The sequence below is a fragment of the Pseudopodoces humilis genome, chromosome 6 (genome assembly GCF_049639895.1).
Source record: "Pseudopodoces humilis isolate 2021_Gansu_Grassland_sample_001 chromosome 6, ASM4963989v1, whole genome shotgun sequence".
Taxonomy (NCBI): Eukaryota; Metazoa; Chordata; class Aves; order Passeriformes; family Paridae; genus Pseudopodoces; species Pseudopodoces humilis.
In genome coordinates this window covers 52,900,512-52,923,849 of record NC_142205.1, presented here as the reverse complement: position 1 = coordinate 52,923,849, position 23,338 = coordinate 52,900,512, and the positions used below count along the sequence as shown (strand labels likewise).

Below are 23,338 nucleotides of genomic sequence, written 5' to 3'. Positions count from 1 at the left end.
CTGTATTTGACCTTTTGCTATGTTCTTTCCAGTTTTTAGATACTGAACTCTCTAGGCAGCCAGGGTGTGTTGAGCTCAATAAGAGTTAGTCTTTGATGAAAACTTCTGCTTGTTCCTTCTTCTGTTACCTTAACAACCAGTGTATGTACTTCTCAAGTTACATCTTCATCTGAAGTGCCTCCTTCTTCCACACACATTTCCACTCTGAATATTCACTGAAAAATTATGCTGGAAATCATATATTACACAGAATTTGTATATGCCTGTTTTCCAACAGTAATTGAAATTGTCAGATAGCAAGCAACTCTCCTGCCAAATTGCATGGGTTTTTCTTTTTAAATTTACCTCAATCAAAAAAGATAACTTCATGTTTAAGCTATTGAACACCAAAGCAGAATTGATAAGAGGTACTCAATTTCCTCCTAAGAAAAGATTCTGTCACATTCTACATTAACGTGGTGATAGTTTTCAGTGGAGGACTGCAGATTTTTAGATTTTTAAGAAAAATTAAACTCTTCAAAATTCAGTTAAAGCAACAAGATTCTCAATGCTTAGACATGTAAAAGTCTCACCAAACTCTGCACTGTCTTTCAATACAATAAGGCTTAAAAATTGTTACATTCCAATAGTTTTTTATGGTGATCTGCCTGTATGAAAAATAATTTTTCTTTATGGGAGCACCGGTAGCTCAGACTCCTCAATTCAACAGTGTATATCAGCATGTTCTTAAATTAGAAGTATGCACAGCAACAAGCCAGACTTCACACGTTTAATGCTCAATTTGTAGACAAGAGTCCTGACATATGACTCAATATATCAATATGACAATATGACTCATCATATTCTATACATTTTCTATAAATTACTGTCTCTAGGACTTTTGAGTTGTTGTAATACTAAGTTTTCTTTGAAGTCTATCATAAATGCACTTTGAGGAGGTAACTTGTGTTATGGATGTTAGATTTTCATCCTTCAGTATCATATGCACATATTCTGTGCTAGTAGTCCTTTTCTGACAAATCAGTTCCCCCAAGTCATCACATGAAAATGTCTTGCAATGACATCATACTCGTTAAGTTTTATTTCAAACTCCAAAAACTTCAGTCAAAGAAAGGTCTTAACCCTTCTTGAAGTACAAGTTCAAACACACTCTATCAAGGGAAAAAATAATAGATTTATAATCCATTTGAAATGTGTCAGCAAGGTTTAAACCAGGGGGGAAAAACCAACCCAACCAAAACCTAAAAAATTTTCTATTACATTTTATTTGAAAGGGCTACTGTTTAATTTTTATTTTATCGGCAGGATAAATTACTCTCCTTAAAATTCCAAGGAAATTTGACTTGGTAAGTGCTTAATAATGATTAGGTGTTGCTGGAAAGCTCTCGACTAAATTTGTAATGTTTAATATAATAAGGATGACTGCACTTGCTTTCTCCTCTACCCACTCTTCTCCATCATTTTGGGTCCCAGATTTGCTCATAGGCTGGAGTTTCTACTTTCATGTCTTGAGCTCATCACACTCGCCTCAGTCACCACATCAGATGAGACAAAATAAAGAAATAGAGCAATGTATATGCTCAGTTATAAGCTCTGATACCAGCTCATCTCCTGCCCAACTTCTTTTCTTCCTCTGTTCTTAGCAATTTCTTCAGCTCTACACCTGTAAGAGAGTAGATTGAGATTTTTGTCTTCAATGTAATTTCCATAAATTTTTATAGAGATTACATTTTTGGCAGGAAGTGTGCCTAAACATTTTATAGTTCAGGTATATACCTGATCCTTGTCTGCTCATTGAGTTGAACTCTTTAAACGTTTCTGAGCATCTTGCAAGAAAAAAGCAGAATACCAAAAAAAATGTCATTAACCTCCTCCTGTATTGCTGAAATCAACAAACTCCTCCTGTTTGTTGCCCATGCTTCATGCTTTGGTGTAAAGACACCTCAGCTCGGCTGCTGGCTGTGTCACCTTCTTAGGGAAACACCCCTTAATTCCTTTGAGGTATTTCTCTGATGTTTGGCTTTTTCTGTTTCCCTGTTGGTCCTTTACCTCAGGAATGCCTGACTCATTTCTGTGAGAAAGGAAGTGTGCTCCAGTGTGGCTCACACATTTCAGAGTCCCTGGCAAAGGGGCCTCGCTGGTACCCTGTCCCTCTAACCTTTGCATATCACCCCAGGAACAATTGCTGTGTGCCATGTCTGTCACTCCCCTATCACACACAGTTTAAAGCTCTGCCAGTTCCTGCTAGTTCCTTAGCAAAGACTTGCTGAGAAAGGTGACTCCCATCTGATGCCAGCTTGCTTGGTGCTATGCATTCCACTGTCAAAACCCCCAAAATATTGACCAGCCAAGGAACTATGTATTAATAGACTCAGCCTGTCTGTTTCTTCCAGTGTTGCTACCTTCAACTGGAAATCTGAAAGAGAATATAACTTATGCCCCAGACTTCCTTACCAAATGTCCCAAGGCCCTGAAGTCCTGTTTTGATGGCCCTTGGACTGTGTGCTGCCATTTCATTGCTCCCTGTGTAGAAGATCAGTACTGGGGTACTCTGAGGGCTGCACCAGGCTAGGAAGTCTCTTGGTGATATCCTTAATGCAGGTCCCAGGGAGGCAGCAGACGCTCCCATCGGCTGAGCCTGGTTGGCTTATTGGGCTCTCTGCTCTCTTTAGAAAGGAAATCACCTACAACTTTAACCCATCTTTTGTCCTCTTGCAAGTGGTTGTAATACAGACCCTTCTGATTGTAACCTTCCTGATTGGTGTAACTGGGCCTTCATCCTCTTCATCCTTTGGCTGGCCTCCTGTGTACAAAACCTCGTAGCTATTCTGCAGAGGGTGAGTTTAAAATTCCCTTGGAAACATACTACTAATACACAGCAGCTTGTCTTTCTGAGATTCCCCCTACTTCTTTTTGAGTAAACAGACTGTTCATTGGTTTTTTACCAACATAAAGTCACAATGCAAAATGGGGGAAAAACTCATGGAAATATAACCTGGTCAGCCCAGAAATGATGGTCCCTAGTCACCTCCCAGCCTCTCCACTAGTTTTCTGTGGCCCTAAGAAGGAGATTTGGCACTCAGGATGGGGGAGCCATGGTTCTCTTACACCCCACACTTGATCTGTACAAGAGTGAGGCTGAATGCACACTAAAGGGAGCATACACAGATCCTGTCTATTAAATAGATTTATTACACACTTGCCACTGTGGGTTACTCAACATCACAATGCACCTTCAGTCAAGTGTTCCCATATTCTTCTATGCACCCTACAGTGCCTTGCTTAGTGACTTTAGGGAGGCTTTAGACTGTTGCTTTAAATATACATATTTTCTTGCATGGCAACTGCCACTATCCCAAATTAAAGCTGTCTTTTCCACCCATCCAGCTCAGATATTTATCAGTTAGGACTGTTTGAAACTCAGGAGATGTAGCTGGCAGTGTCAAAAGCACTGGAAACATGTGGAAATTGAAATGGGGCTCATAGAGAAAATTTTATTACTGCAGAGGGTAAGCGCAGCTTGCACACAAACATAAGCACTCCTCTTAGACCCTACCCCCACATGACAGGAAAATGTGTTGCTCAGTTCTAGCAGTTTGAAAAGCCAGGAATAAGCCATTAATCATTTTATTTTACTGTGCCTCATAAATTTGTGAAGCCTGTATTTCCCAGCAAACCATACAACCCATTTTATAGAACCACAGAGCTTCATCGGAAGCCAGGCACACCCTGGCCTGCCCTGTTCTGTGACATTTTCTTTGTCTTTTCACCAGAATCACATGTCATTGACAATGAGCCATTTTACAAAAATTAATCCAATGAAACTCTCCCTCCAGTTATTGGAAACATCCCTGATTAGTGGCCCAGGTTACTGGCAAGGCTTTTCCTGGACTATAACACACACTGATGGGTTTTCCTCTGTTACCACCAGTCTGCTACTCATAGTACAGATTCTGCTCTGCAATTTGATGCATCCATATCAAAGACTGCATTGCCTAAATTCTCCACCATTATACTCCAAATTCATGAGCAAAAAGGGGAACACCTTATATGCAAAATGAACAACTTATTTTTAGTTTAATGACACTCTAAACCATGGAATTAAATAATTATTTTTGGTGCAGTTACAATGATACTTACATAGTTCAGATGAAATACGGTTAGAAATGACATATACACAAACTTCCTAGAAACTCTCCCCTTTCTCTGTTATTGTGCTCACCTTTGCACTGCCCCTCTGGGTATGAAGGCTGATACCTCCAGGCCATGGACAGGGAGTTATAGCACACTCAGCATCTCCTCCCTGGGAGGAATGGGATATTGCTTCTCCCTTCTCAAACCAGGACCAGTGGTTGATATTACTTTTATATTATATTATATATATAGATACAGATATAGATATAGATATATAGATATATAGTGGTTGATATTATTTTTATAATATTTTCAATATTATATTTGGTAAGAGCATCTATGCTCTGCTTTTTACCTTGGTCTGTGATACCATGCTACACCTTCATTTGTGAGCTTAGCTTATGTTATATAGTAATTTTTTGTTCCCTTCCCACTAGAACTGGTTATATATATACTGCTGAGGCTGCCTTCCTTTGATAACTTATTTGTATCTTCTTTCTAACAACTGACCAGTGGTGAGTCATGGGTGTGCTGACATACATGATCCTTTCCCTGTCCTTTAAAGCTCCTGTCAAAGAAGGCAGTTTGGGAAGTAAGAAATCATGCTTATACACTTGGTACTAGGTTTTCCAGCTCTTCCAACTGGAATAATTTGCCGGTGGTCATTACGGCCTGCTCTGACCTCCTTTGACACTCTCTTAACCTCCAGTTTTCCTTTTACTGATACAGCTAAGAAATCCTTCCAATATCTTTCAAAATCCAAGCTCTCATTTGGCACTGATTATGTCATGGCTGCTATACATGAGCACACATGTATGTATTTAGATTTAGTACTTGCTCCTAAAGCTCTTTATTTTCTAAATGAAGCCACTTCAGGCTCCAGTCCAACTCTAAACTCCCAGCTGCAGCAACCATTGCATCACACATTACTCTACCCTCCTTCACTTTTTTGTTCCAAGGGAAAAATTAGTCACTACAAATAACCCACATTTGCTCTAATAGAAGATTACACACTGAGGTTTGTGTTGCCTTCCCTTTGTTTTTCTCCCAGGGCATGTCAAGACTGCTAACTAATTTTCTAGGAATAGAACTAATCACGTGAGCCAGAGAAAACTCTCTCAAATTTATTTTCCGTATGATAGAAAAAGCTTCTTTGTAAATAGCAGAGAGCTTGCTTCTAGGGCTTGGAGCAACCTCCTTCTGTTGCAAGATCAGAGAATTTTGAGAAGCCTTCAATGTAGATTAGTTTTACATATTATCAAGCTTTCCAGGGAAACAAAATATGGCTCCATATAGTAGCAATCCACACAGTAGCTGAATGTGAGGTTTTAAATCTGAGTGAAAAGGATAATTTCAAAATTCTTGTGTTAAAGGCTACATTGAAGAGTAAATTTGAGTGGGTTTGGAATCTCTTTTCTGACAAATCCTTGGCTTCTCCCATGCTTATACACCATTTTCTGATTGGAGAATTAAAACACATCATCACCGGTCAATCTGGAGATAATTTGTCCTACCTTCAAATGAAGTCTTAAGGAACATAAATCCCCAAGTATCTCTTTAAGTAGGGTAAAAGGGAGAGCAACATGATCAAGCAATTCTGTAAGAGAAACTGAGCAGGTTAAATCAAAGTCAGTGTTGGAAATTGAGACCAACAAAACATTGTGAATCAGGTTATTCTCTTGTATAGATATTCCACATCCTTAGCTCTTCTACCAAACATATTCATATAAAAACCTGCTTGCAAACCCAAGACAAAACTTCCATCAGAATGCCCCAGTCTTTGGAGAGATACTTTTACATCCTCCTGGGCTGGTTTAGGTCTATGACTTAACTTACCCCATAGTCATATCTGAAGGAAATAAGACACTACCATATCCTGACACAATACACTTCAAACCACAGAGATACCAGCTGGGAAACACCTAGAAAATCAAATTTCTTGCCCTAATGAACTAGAACACCACGGTCACTACAAAAACTAGAGACTGACATATTTATTCCTGTGCATTACATACACTCACCCTGTGAACAGCAACAAGCTCTAGTCATGTATCCAACCAAACCTGGACAAATTTCAACCACAGCAGCAAAAATTAGGAGACAGAAATATGCATAAACTTAAATTTATGTATACTGAAATGTCTACAGCTGTATTATCACCTTCCCTTTTCGGTTTCTGTCCCACTAAGCCTTTCCAAATGCCCCAGAGTTTGGCAACAGGCCATAGCTCATGAGTAATGGAAGAACTTCATGGCTCTCTGCATACTACCAGTTGCTGGGGGCTCATTGGTGGAAAAACGGAAAGAGGAATTCTGTGTATAAAATGGCAAAAATGAAATTGACCCAAAGATGTCTTGGAAGAGCAAAATGCAGAAAAACAAAACATCATGAGCAAAGCTCCTGTAGTCTTAGGAAATCACATGCAGCTTTTTAACCTTGATTGGCTCCATAAAGCCCTGTTCTTTGCATAACTTACACAACGTTCATTCTCCTTAGAAAAAAGCAAATGCGTTGTCACTGTCCTTTAAAGGATCTGTGACTCTTACTCCAGACTGAGTTGCTTGCAGGGAGTGGAAGAGGGAGGGGAGAAGACATATATTTTCCCATTAAATATATACCTACAAGAAAAGTGGTAAAATACTGTGATTGTAGAAAGCTAAGTCTATATGTTTGCCATGGAAACAGCACTTTTAAGAAACACAGTGATGGGAGGAATATCAACTATCACTTCAGTCTGCATTTCTGCAGAATGCAGTCATAGCAAACTGGCTAAAAGTAGGCTGCTCCTCATGCAGCTTGACAGACCCTCTGGTTTTATTAGCTGGGTGATTATGGGTCATCTCTGGCTGCTACTTTTGAAATGTCCTAGGTATCCTTTACAATATTCAGGGAATATAAGGAATTAAGTGGAAAGAGTGAAAAAGGCTCTGACCTTACTCTGGACACTCACCTCATTTTTTGTAAGACCAGCAGCCACCTTGATGCATATTTCATTCATACTTTTGCCTGTTTCTTTACATCCTAGTAGAGGCACACACTTTAAGGAAGGAAAGGGACTTCTTTGGACACCTCCTGAAGACAAAGCAGTGCAGGCCTTGTTCTGGTATTCTGCTTTTGGAAGCTTTTTGTTTCATACATATCAGGAAAAACTTGACATTAAAAGCACATCCAGGGTCTAAGAAAGCTTAAATCGAAGTAACAAACACAAATTTTAGCACAGGGGTCCCTTTCCAGGGTTGTCACTACTTCTGTAGTCATCATCTCTCTGATTTTTGCCTCTTACCAGTTTCCTTTCCATTTGATGCCCTCTTCCTCTTCAGTCACCTCTTTCCTGTCTTTATTCTTTTTGCTACCAAAGGTGTAGTGGAAACATCCCAGTTTCCCTTCTCATCCCTACTGATGTGAACAAATGAAGCAACTACTTTTGCCAAAGGAGAGAGATAAACATGGTCAATGCTGTCTCTTAGCCCTCAACTCTACAGAACAAGTACGGTACTCACTCCAGAAGAATTCACAGCACCTGCCCTTAAGGAATGCCAGGGGGTTTGGCTGCTCCCAGAGTTCAGGGAAGTGCTGCTCTTCCAGTCACATGCAGCACTGCTGTTCAGGAGGGTTGATCACCTTGTGGAGTCACCTTCAGCTGCAGGAGAGCAGCCCAGCACAGACATGGATGTGTGCTTCCAGCAGAGGAAATTTTTGCTGCTCTGGTCTTTTGTCACCGTCCTGGCTTCTTTCTAGTTCCCACAGAATGTTATTGATGGATACACTGGGGAATGAGCTGGCATGGGGGTTGTCAGTAGCACAGGTTTGTTTTTCACAGATTGTTCCTAATGAAACTACCAGACAGATGAAAAGTGCATTCAGGAAGTTTCTGTCCTTCAGGGATCATTACTTATTTCCCAGTTTGCCACATTTCCTTGAAGATAAAGCCATGCTTCTCCTAGTGTTGGATTTAAAGCCTCTATAGGTAACTTGCTTTCCTAGGTCTCTTGCTGATTTCCTGGCTCTTGGAAATGGTTTGGTCTTCAGAACAGTGTGAGCATTACCTCAACTAAAGTGGTTTATAGCACCATCACCCTGAGGCTGGTAAAAGAGGCTGCAATAGTCATCAAAGACTGGTGGCTTCATCACACCTGGGAGGCAATGCTGTGAAAAAAAGGCCAAAGTGAGATCTCTGCACCAAGAAGTTATTTCTTTTGTTCTAGGAAAAAAACAAAGTAGTGTTCTTTGGTTTATTTGCCTATCAAAGTCATTTCTAGAAAGGAAATGCTAGGAACAGCTCACATAGGGGTTTTTTTAAAGTAACCAGATGATTGCCAGTTGCCACTTATCTGATGTCAGCTTTGCCCCAAGGATAGTCTGAAGCAGACAGCAATCTCCTTCATCAGCTGCCACTGCTCCCAAGTAAAAAAGAATACATAAATGTCTCTGAAGGCCAAAAACATGCCCACAGGCAAAGGAAAAGAATATACTGGAATACACTTTAAAAACAAAGCTTTACATGATACTTCAGCAAAAGTATACTCAGATACTGTAGGGTATTTTGTTTGCTTAGTTTGATCAAGAGTGATGCTGATGATGTAATAGGACTCTTTGCCTTAGCTGGATCCAAATCACAGCTGAGCCTTTAGAAACACTAAGAGTTCATGCTGTAACCATGCAAACTTCATGTCCTGATCTTCAACTGGAAAATCCTTCTGCTGCTAGGTCTTTTTACATAAAGTAATGGTTTCTCCTGTTGCTACCATTCTAAGCAAACTAGGATTCAAAGGAATTATTTTATTATGTAATTAGGACAAACCTAAAGAAATCTTACTGATTCATGGAATCCTATTTTAGATGCAAAATTTGAACTTCCTAGGTAGACATAGAGAAATATTTTTTTTCTAAGTATGCAATGGTCACCTTAAGCATGATAGCATATTTTGTAATGTTTGCTTTTAATTCATGCTAGCCAGCCATCCTAAATAAAAAACAAAAACTTAAAACAAACATAAATAAAAAACAAAACTCAAACCAAACCAAACAGTAAGTGTGGGTATTGCTCAGGAGTCTTCAGTATGCTTTTGGACCTTACAGAGAAAAAATTATTATGAGAAAAAGATTCTTTTTCTTTTGATATAGAGCTATTTAGAGCTCTTCACAACCTGACAGGAATTTTCTGAATTATTGCAGAAGTGATTTCATCTTCCTTATCCTGAGGTGCCTATTTTGCTGTCTTAAGTGCTGCCCTGTGCGTCTGCGTATGAGAAAGGAAAGCAAAGTGGCTTTTTCACTGGACCATTCAGCTGATACCAAGAGGCACTGCAGGAAATGTGAGAATTTATGTCAAATACAAGTGTGTTTGATCTGGAGCAAGGGAAAGCAAAATTCTCCCAGCAGTAAGCACACTAGTGGAATAAAGAGCTATTCAATAACATCTTTCTCACTGTGCTGGTTTTGGCTGGGGTAGAGTTAAAATTCTCCCCAGTGGCTGGTATGTAGCTGTGGTTTGGATTTGTGCTGAACATAGGGTTAATAATATAGAGATGTTTGTGTTATTGCTGAGCAGGGCTTGCACAGAGCTAAGGCCTTTTCTGCTTTTTGTACTGCCACACTGGCAGGGAATTGTGTGGTGGGAGGTTGGGAGGAGCTACAGCTGGAACAGTTGACCCCAAAATGACCAAAGGGCTATTCCACACCATATGGATTATGCTCAGTGTACAGAGTGGGGGGAAGAAGGAGGAAGGGGGTATGTTTGGAGTGATGGCAGCTGTCTTCCCAAGTAACCATTACATATGGTGAGGCCTTGCTTTCTGGAGATGGCTGAACACCTTCCTGTCCATGGAAGCACTGAATTAATTCCTTGTTCTTTGCTTTGCTTACATGTGTGGCTTTTGCTTTTCTTAGTGAACTGTCTGTATCTCAACACATGAGTTTTCTACCTTTTGCCCTTCTGATTTTCTTCCTGATCCTACTGGTGAAGGACTGAGAGAGAGGTTGTGTGAGGCTTGCTTGCTGGGGTTAAACCACAACACTCGCATAGAAACTCTCATTTTTTACCTTATCACTTGTGATCCCAGGTGCTAAGCAGACAGAGAGCCCATTGAATGAGCACTGTTTTACAGATGATGTTGCTGCCAGCAGAGGTAGAGGAGATAATCTGGATGTGCAGTCCTTGGCCTGAATAGTTCTGGGTGACTAATCCTTATGGATTCGGACTACTCTGCCTAAGACTGGGAATAGTTTTTCTACTGGTAAATCCTGAAGAATGAGGATGGTGGACTGTGGCTGTGTAGCCATGATCTTATTGAAGTTGTTAGATAATCTGGAGGATCAACAGTAACTCTGCCAAGGTGGCTATGAAGTCTGGTAACTGATGATCCCCTTACATTGCTTGGGGAGAGTTCTCGAAGATGGCTGAGGTTATGCAATAAGATGTTCAGGGATTTGTCTGAAATCACAGTGATGAGTGTGTGCTGCTAGCAGATGTAAAATATAAAAGTGTTTCTAAAATCACAGTCTTTGGTCAGCTCACTCAAGCATTAGTAAAGTATTTGCCTTGTCTGAAGAACCACAGTTGTGACCCTGAAAATAAATGGTGCTCTTTTGCAGTACAGAACAGGGATAACTCTTCTGTGAGCAGGAGGATATTGCTTTTTTATATAATGTAGCCTGGTGACTTACATGACTCCCCCAGGAATGCATTTGCATCTTCACAATCAATTTCCACCTCCCAGAAAACATCTTATTTTACTATTTTGTGCTCTCATGGGTGATGAGAGGCTCTCCATGACTCCTGCTGAATGTGCCAATGCCTATAGAGTTAAACCTCATTAAGTGAAAGAATATGTGTTCAGCAGCATGCATGAGTGTAGACTCTGATATGGACACTTAATACTGACTGGAAATTGGGATCCAGCTTCTGCTCAACTTTAAAAGCTCAACTTTTAAAATTTGCAAGAAAAGCCCATGAGGCCAGCCCAACATTCAGGGATTTCAGTAACATGAATATGCAACTGATACAAAAAAAGTGGCAGCTATGGATTTATGCTTACTGGAGTGGGCAACATGTTGAGTGGGAGTTATCAGGATAATTTTGAATCTAGTTCTACCCAAGTTTTATCAAATGCATCCAAGTGCTGATCTTTTCCTGGGTTCAGTTTGCACCAAGACAAGCAGCACTTAGATGTGAACTAGTGCTGAAACAAGACTTATAATGAGCTTGGGATTCAGATCCAATATACAACAATCTGAAAATAGATATCATGAGTTTCTTACAGTGCCAAGATTGTTTTGCAGCCTTCAAACAATTTTATCTTTTAATCTAAAGCCCAGGCATGTGCTAATGAAGTAATATTAATAATAGATTTTCATTTTGGAGTATTCAGACAGGGAAATAAACACTGCTGTAGTGAAATCTACCAACCACCAAAAGCCAGACTCTTCTGCATTACTTTTCTTTGCACCAGTGGAAATCTGCAGTCACTTCTCTGAATTTAGAGGCAGAATTAACACTTGCAGTGGAGTGACACGAAGCAGAATCCAAGGTTTTTTTGCTATTAGGCAATCTTGTTGCATAAATAAACACAGTATGTAGCTGCTGTATATTATTTTTTAAAGTCAGCTTGTGTTTAAGTTGCAAATACAGTCAACACTAATTTACCCTTCACTTTGTCTTGGAATTTCTAAAAAAAATATGGGATGCCATATGCTAATGCAGGTAGTGGTACTAATGGTACTAATTCAAAATCTCAAAAATCTTAAAAATAAAGCTCAAAAATATAAGTGCTCACATGAAATTTCTTGTGTTAGTCTTTAAATTAAATGGCTCATTAGATTATCTTCTGTGTCCTACATTCATAGGTCTCGTACAGATTTTACTATGAATAAGAAAAAAAGAGAAGGGAAATAGTCTCCAAAAGAAAGCACAACCTCATATCTTTTCTAGTGTGTTGTATCATAAAATTGCATCTGGTTTCCTTACACAGTAGAAGCCCATGCTTTCCAAGACAATAAAACAGAAAAATAAACTATAAGAGAGGGAAAACCCAACCCTTTAGCACACCTGAACTTGTTCACCTGGAAACTGAAATCAAGGCACTGTTATCCAAATCTTCTAAACAGGAACAATCATCACAGAGATTTATTTGAGTGCAACAAGAGCTGCTGGTTTATCCCCCATGTTTGGTGTTTTGCTCTTGGTTTTATTGGTTTGGTTTGGGGGGCTTTTTGAAAGTATTTTCTGAAAAAATATGCAAGTAATTTACCAGCTTTTCCACTGTGTCCCTGTTAGTCATCAGATTTCCATGGAATGGGGATTTTGCATCTGTTTTTGAGAAAAGGTGATCCTCAAGTAATATAAAGTACACCCAGAAGCTGCTGTTCTGTTTGCTGGTGTGGGATCTTGCATTCAGGGATGTCTTGTCCACAGTACAGCACTTGTGTCAGTTGCCAGAGGCTTTTTGAACTGGTGTGCAATGGCCTCTCAGATCTATATGGCTCTTGACAGGTCTATTCTGTTGCTGCTTTGTACCCACTTTAAAATTTCATGTTGTATTTCTCTATGCAATTTCTTCAGCAATTACCTTTTCCCTTTCTTTTCTTTCAACAAGAAACTAAGCAGAGAAGCCTTACTCTCAGAGAGCTGGAGAATGGCAGTAGAGGAGGAAAGCTTTCATCTCCTCTTTCCTGGCTGCAGCGTTCAACCTTGAATTTACTAAGCATAATTTCATAGAGTGATGTAGACTGGAAAAGACATCCAAAGGTCATCTGGTCAAAATCCAACTCTGAGCAGGGCTAAGATCATATTGCTCAGGGTCTTGTCTTTGAGTTTTGAGTCAAGTTTTGAATATCTCCAGGCATGGAGATTAGTGATGGATACAGTGTGAATCTCTTCCTTATCTCTGCACTGTTAGCAGAGTATGCTTAAATGTTCAGAGAAAAAAGAGAAGACACAGCAAATGTTGAGCTTTGTGTAGCACACCAGTTTTGCCAATAACAAGGTCATAAGTTTGACCCATCCAAAGGGCACATGTGATAAGTCACTTGTCTGTCCATGTACATGTGAAAGGAAAATTAGCTAATAATTTCAGGTTTTATCCCTCAGGATTGCTTCACAGTACATATTTTTCCACATTTCTATCACACCATTAATCTTTATCCTGTGCCTTCTGTGGACTTCTTTTTTCTCTCCCACATAGCCTGCCAGGGTCCTGCTCTCCAAGGGGTCACAGGTTGCAGAGGGATCCACAGAAACAGGAAGCCAGGCTTCCTCAGTCAGTTTTGAAACACCAAAACCTGTTTCCTTTCTACAGAAATAAAGCCTGTCAGGGCATCCTCTGGGTAGGCTCATTATCTGAGCAGCAGCCCAGGAGGAGGGAGAAACTACAGGATTTCTTGTTTAGGAAATAAATGTGAGATAACTTGTAGTATTTAAAAACCATCAGAATGAAAAAGATAATTTTCTTGCTGTTCCTATTGTACTTACACAGGGGCAGCACTGGATTTAACACTCCAGGAAAACTCTGGACCACAGGAGAAGGTGATGAAACCCAGACACATCATTCAGACTCAACTCCATCTTTCACCACAATTAGGGGTTCACCTCATTCTGAAATCCAAGCTGCCAAAGCAAGTGCCTCACAGGGACCTCCTTTTGCATCTGCAGGCAAGACACTGGGAACGACAACAGTGAAGAAAACTTCCAGCCCTACAATATCTACCCCTGCAAGTCAATCAAATGAACACAGTGAAGGTGACTCTGGCAGAGACAAGATGGGAAGCTCATCTTTCGGCAAAGGGACAACTCTACAAAGCACTGCTAGAGAGATCCTTCTCCAGAAAGGAGTCACTACAAGCCTGGATGCAGCTACAGGGAACAGATCTGTCAAGCAATCCTCTCGCAGCACCGGCATCATCGGGGGCCAGCAGGATGCCAACTCCAAAGCATCCAGCTTTGAAACTACCAAGGGAAAGTAAGCTATGTATTTTTTCTTGTCTCCTATGTACTGCTTATTTTCCTGTTTCCAGTGACATAAATGGAAAAGGTCCTAGCAATTTCAATACAATTATTTTTTGACCTTAAAAAAGACCATCTAAAACAAGCAAGGGACCAAACTGGCAGCATTTACTCAGGCTTACTGTGGTAACATTTCTAACAGAGTAAATGCAGCAATGTTTTATTCCTTAGGGTGGTTATCTCAAAATCAACAGGGAAGTCATTATCATATATGGGTAGGAAAGGACTACAATAGATGGGCCCCAGTTTTATGCACAGTAGACTGCTGTTGATTTTTTTTTCTTCCTTCTTTTGCAAAGAAATTGCAAATGCACTATTTTATTTTAAACCCATTAAAAAATATTGTGTTTGTAAACTTCTCCAGTAAATCGAAAATACAAGCAATTAAATGTACAAAATGCATCAATGTCTGACAATTTGAAACATCCTGTTCTTAGGATTATACTACTTACTTATGAAAATAATTATACTACATACTTATGAATAGTGATGTTGTAGGTGAACGTGCATTCAGAGCTCTATAACAATACACAATAGCTGTGCATAAAAGAGTATATCAAACTGCACTGTCTAGTTTTATAGTTCTGGAACGCTCAATTCTTTTCTTTTTTCCCAAATGTATTCAGTTCTCAATGGGGATATTAACACTGACTTTGCAGATATTGCAAGTTTCCCTTAATTGCTGATATATAATCAGATACTGGTAAAAAATGAAAGACACAAAGGGTTGGTTGTTTTCCATAGTATTTATGGAGAGTGGGCTTTCAGAATATAGATTTCTTCTTATGATAGTACTTTCCCATATGGTAGCATACAAATTCCTGGAAAGGAGAATAAATCATCACTCCTACAATTATCTTGCTTTGTTTGGCTGGGAGTTAATGTTCCTTCAAGTGAAAGAAAAGATTCCCATTAACCTGAGCATGTTTTGGGTGATTCATAAGGGAAGGAATGCATAAGGACCCAAAGTAAAGGAGTCCTTTGGCTCTGCTTGGAAGAGAGAGCCCAGTAAAGGAGCTGTGTTTCCCAGACAGCCATACTCCTTAAGTTCAAAAAGTCACCCCTTATACCACGTTACCACAGGGTTTGACAGAGTGTCTGAGTTCACCTGAGTTAAATGGAATCTCTTTTTACATGGGTGCTGATAGCTAAATCTCTACTGAAATAAATCCTAATACATGCTAACCTTGGTCTTTAACTTTCACAGCTTTCTTCAAGAACAGTATTCCAATTAAATTAATCTTCAGCAAAACTCTGTGAATTAGCAGAGTTCTGCCTTTTACATGAGATATAAATACAAATAGCAAAAAGTCTCTGGTGAAGATGGTCACTTATTTTATCATAATGATACATGGTTGCAACTGCAGAGGGGCAAAAGAAGCAAATCTTGTATTTGCCAGCACCAAATTCTATGAGTGGTCAAGGAACAACCTGCTGTGCAACATGCATATTGGGAGTCCAGTGAGCCAGTTAGCAATAAAGCCAGGATTGCATGTCAGATCTACAGGAATGTGTAGCAGCATGAAACCCCAGCATAAAATCCAACGCTGAATTCCTACTCTCTTGCTCAAGCTGCTGAGCTACATAACTCTCTAGCAAATATCTACAGTTTTAGGTGTGGCTCAGTCCTTTTCACAGCAAGATTCTTGTGCTGCAAAGTTTGTCTTCCCACAGTGTATGTGTGTTTTTACAATCAGATGTGCTGTTTTGAACTTTCCTTCCACTTTTCCCATGAGCTGGACCACGACTTAAGTGACTTTGCTGTTCCATCTTCCTTTCCTTATGGATTAGACCTGGATGAATAATAAACTTGCTTGTGAATAATTTTTCTTTTTCAGCAAAGACATGAGAAAATACCTAGGGTGCTCACTGTTACCAATCACTGCTGTGAAACACCTGAAAAGCTACTGCTGAGAAAATATGCATAAGAAGACAAAAATTTTTATTTATTAAGTGTAGGTGCCATTGACTACACCTTAAATAATTTGTACCATATAATTTCTTTTTTTTTTTTAAATATTTATCACAAATAAAGTGAAAAAGATACTATAAGAATTCCGTTAAAGACACAGGTTTCTTCAAGGTTTTATTCATTTGAAGCCTGAGCACAGCATGATTCAGTAGCATATTCCACAGCTGTAAAGTGTACTGTCTCTGAGGAAATTTGGAAGAATGATTTGCTTTTTGAATTTACTTTGAATTAGACAACCTCTTTGGTTATAGTCTGTACTCCAACCTGAATTTTTGAGTGACCTTGTAGGAACTGCATGAGTCTGTAATCCTTTATGGCAACCCATTGTGCTCACATATGTGCAGAGATGCTGATGTTAGGAGGCTCCATACAGAAGGAACAATAGAGAGAGATCTGTAAGAGACAAGAGGAAGGAAAACAGACAAGAGCGAATATTTATTTTTAAACATATTTCTAATTTAAAAAATACCAGTGCATACACTTTGTAAGAGTCTGCAAGGCTGTCAGATTATCCACAAGGTACAATATGCATCCATTGTACAAACTTAATTGGCCAAATACCCCCTTCCAAAGGAGGCCATGTGCCTTAATGGCTTAATCACAAAGATAATTCCCTTACTACTGCTACCCTAGGTTATGTGAGGACAATATTATGCACCCATATCTTATCACATGCTCTCTAGAACTAGGTTAGGCTTTGAACCTCTCTCTATCACATCCTGATGTGGTATTATTTCAAGGGCTAAATATCAGACACATCCTTTTCTCTAAAAAAATTAATCTCTTCCTTATTCTTCACTGGCACAGAAATGCAATTAAATCCTGTTCCTTCACATTGTAACAATTTTACAATTAACCTTAGAATAGGTACAAGAGAACACAATTTGTCACTGTCTGCTCTCCAACCAGTTAAGAAGAACGTTTTCTGTGGTGAGGTATCCCTGCTTCAGGCAGAGTCTGCACCCAAGCTTTCATGAGGATATGTGCTTCATAGGAAGCACATCTGGAATGGTCTAAGCTGAAGGAAAATTAATTTCTCCATTCCTAGGAATGAATTTGACTTATATTCTGAAATGTGAAACTTAATTTCTCTATAAAAATGCTTTTTTTTCTTACTTTTCTATTTCTACCTATCTTCAAAGTTTTGTGCAATCCATATCAATGAATAAAGAAATAATGGAAACCTAGAGTGAGAGAATTTCTCCAAAATTCAGTGACATAAATCTGAGTGCCAATTTGGTGTGAAAGAAGAAAATTTATGATACATTCTTTTCAACTGAGTTTATTTGATATACTTGTTTTTCAGCCTGTGGAGGGAGACAGTTGCAATATTTGACTGTGTAAAGCAGCTTAAACAGCAGCAGTGTAATGGAGTCTCAGGTGGAGTCCTGAGACCAGCACACTCATCTTTTCTTTCTGAACCTGATTTTATTAATTACTATCCAAGGAAGCTCCTGAATACATGAGACCTTCATTCAGGCTGTAAATTAAGCACAATATCCCCACATTGCTGAGTGGCTCTACATTACTCTTTTCTCTTATTATGTGTGCATTACACCTTTCCCAGTTATCTTGAAGCCACTGAGGGTTTTTATTGACTTCCTCTACCATTACCTTGGGTAGTGGTGAGGTGACAGTATTTTATTACTAAACACAGAAGGGTTTAATAGAGTCAGCATCAGGGACAGATTTGCTTAGCTGTCACATGTGATAGGAGTGCTGACATATTTCATTCTCACGACCAGACGTCTGCATTTCTCCCTGGAAATTGCTTTTGCCTGTATCAGCTTGGTAGAAATCTAGTGTACTGACAAATTAAAATGAATGGTTAAGATCAGCAGACGGTTCAGATACATGAGACACATAGAAACCTGATTTAACTGCCTAGTTAATGTAAGGTTCACAGTCTCTTTTCATCATGTCACTTTTTAATGGAGCAGAGAGAACAATTCTTGAATCAATTTCCTAAGATTTTGCATCAGTGTGCATTTACAAAAAATACAGTCACACATGGCTTAGGTTTTTGCCTCTCTAGGTATATTCACTGTGACCTGGAAGGAAGAAGATCTTACACAGGCCTGAAGTTGCCTTGGTGGCTGTGTCAGGGTGTGTTTGACAATATTTGTCCCCAGAATGTTGTACTACAGCTATGCAGAAGGTGGTTGCAATAAGTCGCTCTCATCCAGCAGCACTTTGAATAGATTTCTGATGCTCAGCTGTAAGCCCACAATCCAATTTTCCTACACATGCTCAGTGTTACTCCCATAGCAGTCCCAAAGCAATGATTGCTGGTAGAGTCATGATAGACTGTTTTCAGCAGGAGACACAGCACCGCGAAAAAAAAAAGATCACTTCTTCACCAAAGTTGTTTTTGAGACACTCGCAAAATACTTAGCCTCCTCAAAGTCTGATCATTTAGTTTCCCTGTGATCAGATAAGGCACCACCATACAGATGATTTCTGAGGTCATTTTCAGGATGGTAAGGAAAGTTTCTGTTTGTCTCATTACACTAACTATTGCATTAATGCCCATGCTTATCTTGCTCTTGTTCTTTGTTTCATCTGCCATGGGAACAGCAAGGATTAGGAAAAGACTGTTTTCCATCCCTGCAGTGTCCCTTCACCTTTCTGAATAGTTCAGGATTACTGTGCCAAACCAGACACAGTGTTAGGATTTACCTCCTAGCCACTGCAAATAGTCAACTCTTTGTGGTATTTCATTTAAACATCTGCTCAGGTATGCACAGAAAATAGGCATTCTTACAAATCTGAATATAATTAACATTTTAGAGAACTGACCCTAATTCTAGAATTGATTTGGCAAGGAGAGGACAGCAACAAGGTGTCCCATATGTTTTCCAAAGGCTTTATCTGTGTTGCCAGATAGAGAATGCAAGTATTTCAAATGTCAATTTTCCTGCCAAATCTGATACAGAGCATCTATTCTGCATCACATTCCTGGTAAGCAACACCATTGGTCATGAGGAAAAAGCCTGTGGAAAAAAGTCACCTTGAATTTCATGGACTTTGGCTCAGATCCTTTAGGTTCAAGAGCCCCATAAGATCAGACAGTGACAGCAGAAAGATATGTGTCTGTATGATTAAGTGGCAATTCAGATACAAAGAAGCTGTCAAGGCTTTTAATCATTTAATGAAGGGAAGCAAGAAAAGAGAAGTGGCCCAAAACAACACTATAAACAGGGACAAATTCCACCTGAAACTGTAATGGATGTTAATTTTTATATTTTAATTTTGTCACTTACAAAGGGGGTTTTTTTTGAGTTGTCAGTATGTCTTAAAGTAGAGAAGCCATCACTGACATACTGAAATCTCCTTTTCTGTAGATCACAAAAGCACTAAAAAAGCAGTAAAAACCAATACCATTGAAGGTTACCTGAAAAGCACTGACAGTAAACTAAACCAGAACTTCCTTAATGAATTTTGTACTCTGGGTTGATTAGAAGACAGAAAATAAATTTATATTCCAGAAGTAAAAAGGCAGAATTCAGACCTTTTTAAAGAGCAGTTTGTCGGCATTTTCAGATGTGCTTTACTGGATAATTCTTACAGATTTGAGATTAATAGATATCTTCTCCAAAGTCTAAATTCTATCTGGAAAAGTTTGATTGTGTTAAAGGGCTCTGAACATGGAGTGGAAAATTATGTATCAAAGAGGTGACCTTATTTGCGACTAGAGAACATTTTAAATGCTAAAACATATTGGTGAAGTGCAAGATAAGTGGAAATTGTGAATTAATTTTTGCAGCACTAGGGAGGACAAACAGTAAATAAAAATTCAGATGAAACAAAGAAGCTGTTTGCAGTCCAAGGCTTCAGCACTGTAATACAAAAAAAAGGAAATGAATGATGGGAGCAGAATTTGTGTTTTGTAATAGACAGGACAAAATGTCAGGACACTGAGTCCTGAAAAAAAAACATTAAACAAATCTGTGACACCTATTGCTCCAGTCAGTGTCAACAAGTCAGCTGTTTCTCAGGGGTAAAAACATATCCTATGACATATTTTCACATACTATTTTATATTACATGTCACAATATTTTATATTACATGTCACATACACCTTTTCATTTCTTCCATTCCAGCCAGCTCGTAAAACACATTTTCCAATTTGATTTGTTTATGGCCAGTCCCTAGTGAGTACTGAATTTTTATTGCAGCTGAGATTCGTACATTTCAGAGCAAAGGAAGCTGGGCAGTGAACCTAAATAATTAACTGACTTTGGTTCAAGCTTATAATTTCTCTTTGAAATAAAGCTTATCTTTTTGAAAGATGACTGACATTCACTTAAAGATATAGACTTTACCATAGCACAGTGAGAAGTCTCTGTGGTCACCTAGTGGAATTCAAAGGAAGTTGCTAAAACCAGTCTCCCATGCAATAGCAAAAAAGAACCTTGTGAGGGTGCTTGCTATCCTTACAATCTGAGTGTTTACACTGTGTCAGTCAACATTATCTCTCCTCATCCAAACTTGGCAGGTTGTTTAAAGCAGATTGAAAAGACAGCATCTCGTGACTCTAGATGCTTGTAGCATCTTTCTACATCCCCTTTGCTCAGATGTGAAGGATAATATAAAATTAAAACTGTTGTAGAATCAAGATGAGTAGTTCATTAACTATGCTGTGAAATACAAATAAGCTACATGCAACATGAATGAGGCACAACCACCAAGCTGGGCATGGACTTTGACAAGAGCCCCAGCTCTGGGTCCTTTTGTATTCCACCAACAACACAGTAATCTCATTTTCATGATTCAGTGATGTTCAGCTGGGCTGATTCAATAGCATTTCTATTAAAAGACGGGTAATCTAATTTACTCACAGACAAAAATCAGTCATTTTCAGATACGATATGAAGGGGCCAGAACTGATTCTGTACCCTTTGTGGTCCGACTAGCATCGGTGTTCCCGTGGGGTGGCTCTAGGACCACTTACAAGGACCTGTGCTTACCAGCCAGAGGAAGCAATCACGTACAGGCGTTGCCGACACGTTCTGCGAGGTTTGTTTTTTTTTCCTCGGCAGTGAACACAGGGGACATTTTACAAGGGAAACGTGCTGTGGAAGGGGGGCTGCAGGGACCCTGGAAGAACCGGAGCAGGTTGCAATTCGCTTTTCAGCAGCACCGGGTGCTCCAGCGCCGGCCCCTCCGCGGGCTGCGGCCGCCACCTGCCAGCCGAGCCCGGCACTGCCGGCGGGCGAGGCCCGGCCTGGGCCCGGCTGAGCGCTGACGGGAGAGGCTTTGCCAGCGCAAAGGCGGCTTCGAGGGCTCTCGAGTGTCCCCCGAGCCAGGACGCAGGGATCCCAAAAGCTAAAGAGAGGCTTAAAGGCAGCGTCTGGGTGTCACTGGTGGGTCCGTGCCCGCTGGGCCCAGGGGGCTCTGGCTGCCGAGGCTGCCGAGCAGACAGGCGTGCTCACAGGTTCCAGCAGAAGCAAACGCTGCTCTTGCTACCGTGCCCTGCTTCCTCAGCCCTCACGGTGGGATGGCACATTTGGGTGCAGGCGCACCCCGCTGAGTGCAGAGTTGGGCTAGAAATAATTTGATTTAAGCTGGAAATACGGCAGCAAATACCACATCAAGGAGGCTGCTTCAAAGGCCTCACGGCTCTCCCACACACTGCCATCAGTGCAGGTTCCTGGCCGAGACGTGCAAGAGGAGGATGAAATATGTCATTTGGGCTTTATGCCAGCTGGGGACTTGCACCGCTCTTTCCAGGCTGGATTTCTGTTGTGTGTTATGAGGATTTTGTTTTGTTTTTAAATACAGCTTTCCTGATTGAAATCAGGCTCAATGCAAAAGAGACACTAGGCTCCTCCAGCTCTCATCAAAATCTGCATGTTAGAAGCCTGTGTTGATGATCTGGAATAAATTATTCCAGGGAGGGTAAAGAGGATTTTCAGGTTTAAAGTCCTGTTATGCAAATCAGTTGTCTTCTGTTCTGCCTTTGCATTAACACAGCCTGTCATAGTTCTTCCGCCACGCTTCATCTTCTATTTCCAAATCTACATTTTTTCAGACAATTTGATTTCAAAATTATATTTACATTCTTAACGTCTCTAAATGAGCTTATTACATTGGTAGCATAAACCTAATTACGAGTCACACCAGGGGCTCTTTTGCTGTGAATATTTCCTCCAATTTAGCCTGATCAAAGATTGCTGGGCTGTGTGAGAACCACAGCTTCAGACATCACACTCACGTACATTAAGAATGAGTTAAATATTTTAAATGGAAACAACCTGCTCAAGTTTGTTACAGTTTTGATAGAGACCAGAGGATGAGTTCAGACTGTCTTTAAAAAACAAGAATCACCCTTAACATTTGGGGTGTACTGTAACATTTTTGCCTTTGGAAGGCATCTCCAAATGGACAAGTTCCAATAGCTGTTCTTCAAAGCTAGGCACCCGTAATAATAATAATAATAATAATAATAACAATAACAGCAAGAGTGTGAATTTTTTAAAGGTTGGGGGGGGGGGGGTAGGGTTGTTTTTTTCTTAACTGAAATCTATATTCCAGTGCTTTCATGTCTTCTGTTTCATTCTTCCTGTTTTCATTCTTTTATCTTTTCATCGACCACATTAGCTCAGGTGTAAAATGGCTCTGTTACTAGAATGCATACCCCAAGCATGTGCACTGCAGAACAGGTTATCAATGACAATATTGTTGTACGTCTTCTGCTTAAAAACCCTTTCTCTGGTGAGCTGTCAGATCTGCATGCAAGGGTAAAGTGCAGGCTAGGGAGCCACAGGCCCAGGTCCCTAACCTCACCTGCCACACTGTGGAGCAGATTTTAAAAATCTGACCCCTACATTTAACTTATTTTCCAAGGTGGGATGCTTAGCACCCAGCTGCCCAAAGCATTAGTTCCTCACTTCCTAGAGAGCTAATGTGCAACAGGAAAGCACATGTGCTACTGCATAACAGCTAGAGATGGCATTATTGCTTCAGAGGTTTTCTGAGCAGACTTTATATGCCATCAGTTAATTGCTGAGAATTATTTAGGAATCTAGATGTTTACATTCTCTATACTTAGTTTAAATCACAAGCAAATCCCCATGCTTAGTCAGAGCTCCTCCTGAATAGATCACTGTCGGTCTGGCCCAGAATCATTTCCTGCATCTGTTAAGAAATATTTAGTGTCCCATTCATATGCTGAGAGATTTTTTTGATTTTTTTTTTTTAATCTCTGTGCTACACTTCTGAGGATAAA

The 23,338-nt window shown here is 39.9% G+C and overlaps 1 protein-coding gene across 1 annotated transcript in view; it reads left to right on the top strand.

The window, feature by feature from the left end:
* Positions 1 to 13,479: 13,479 nt before the first annotated feature.
* Positions 13,480 to 23,338, top strand: part of MMRN1 (multimerin 1) — a 39,798-nt gene continuing 29,939 nt past the window's right edge. Inside the window, exon 1 of the mRNA XM_005517462.3 lies at positions 13,480 to 14,090. Within this exon, the coding sequence (XP_005517519.2) occupies positions 13,564 to 14,090 (527 nt within the window). The 5' untranslated portion in view covers positions 13,480 to 13,563. The remainder of the gene's footprint in view (positions 14,091 to 23,338) is intronic.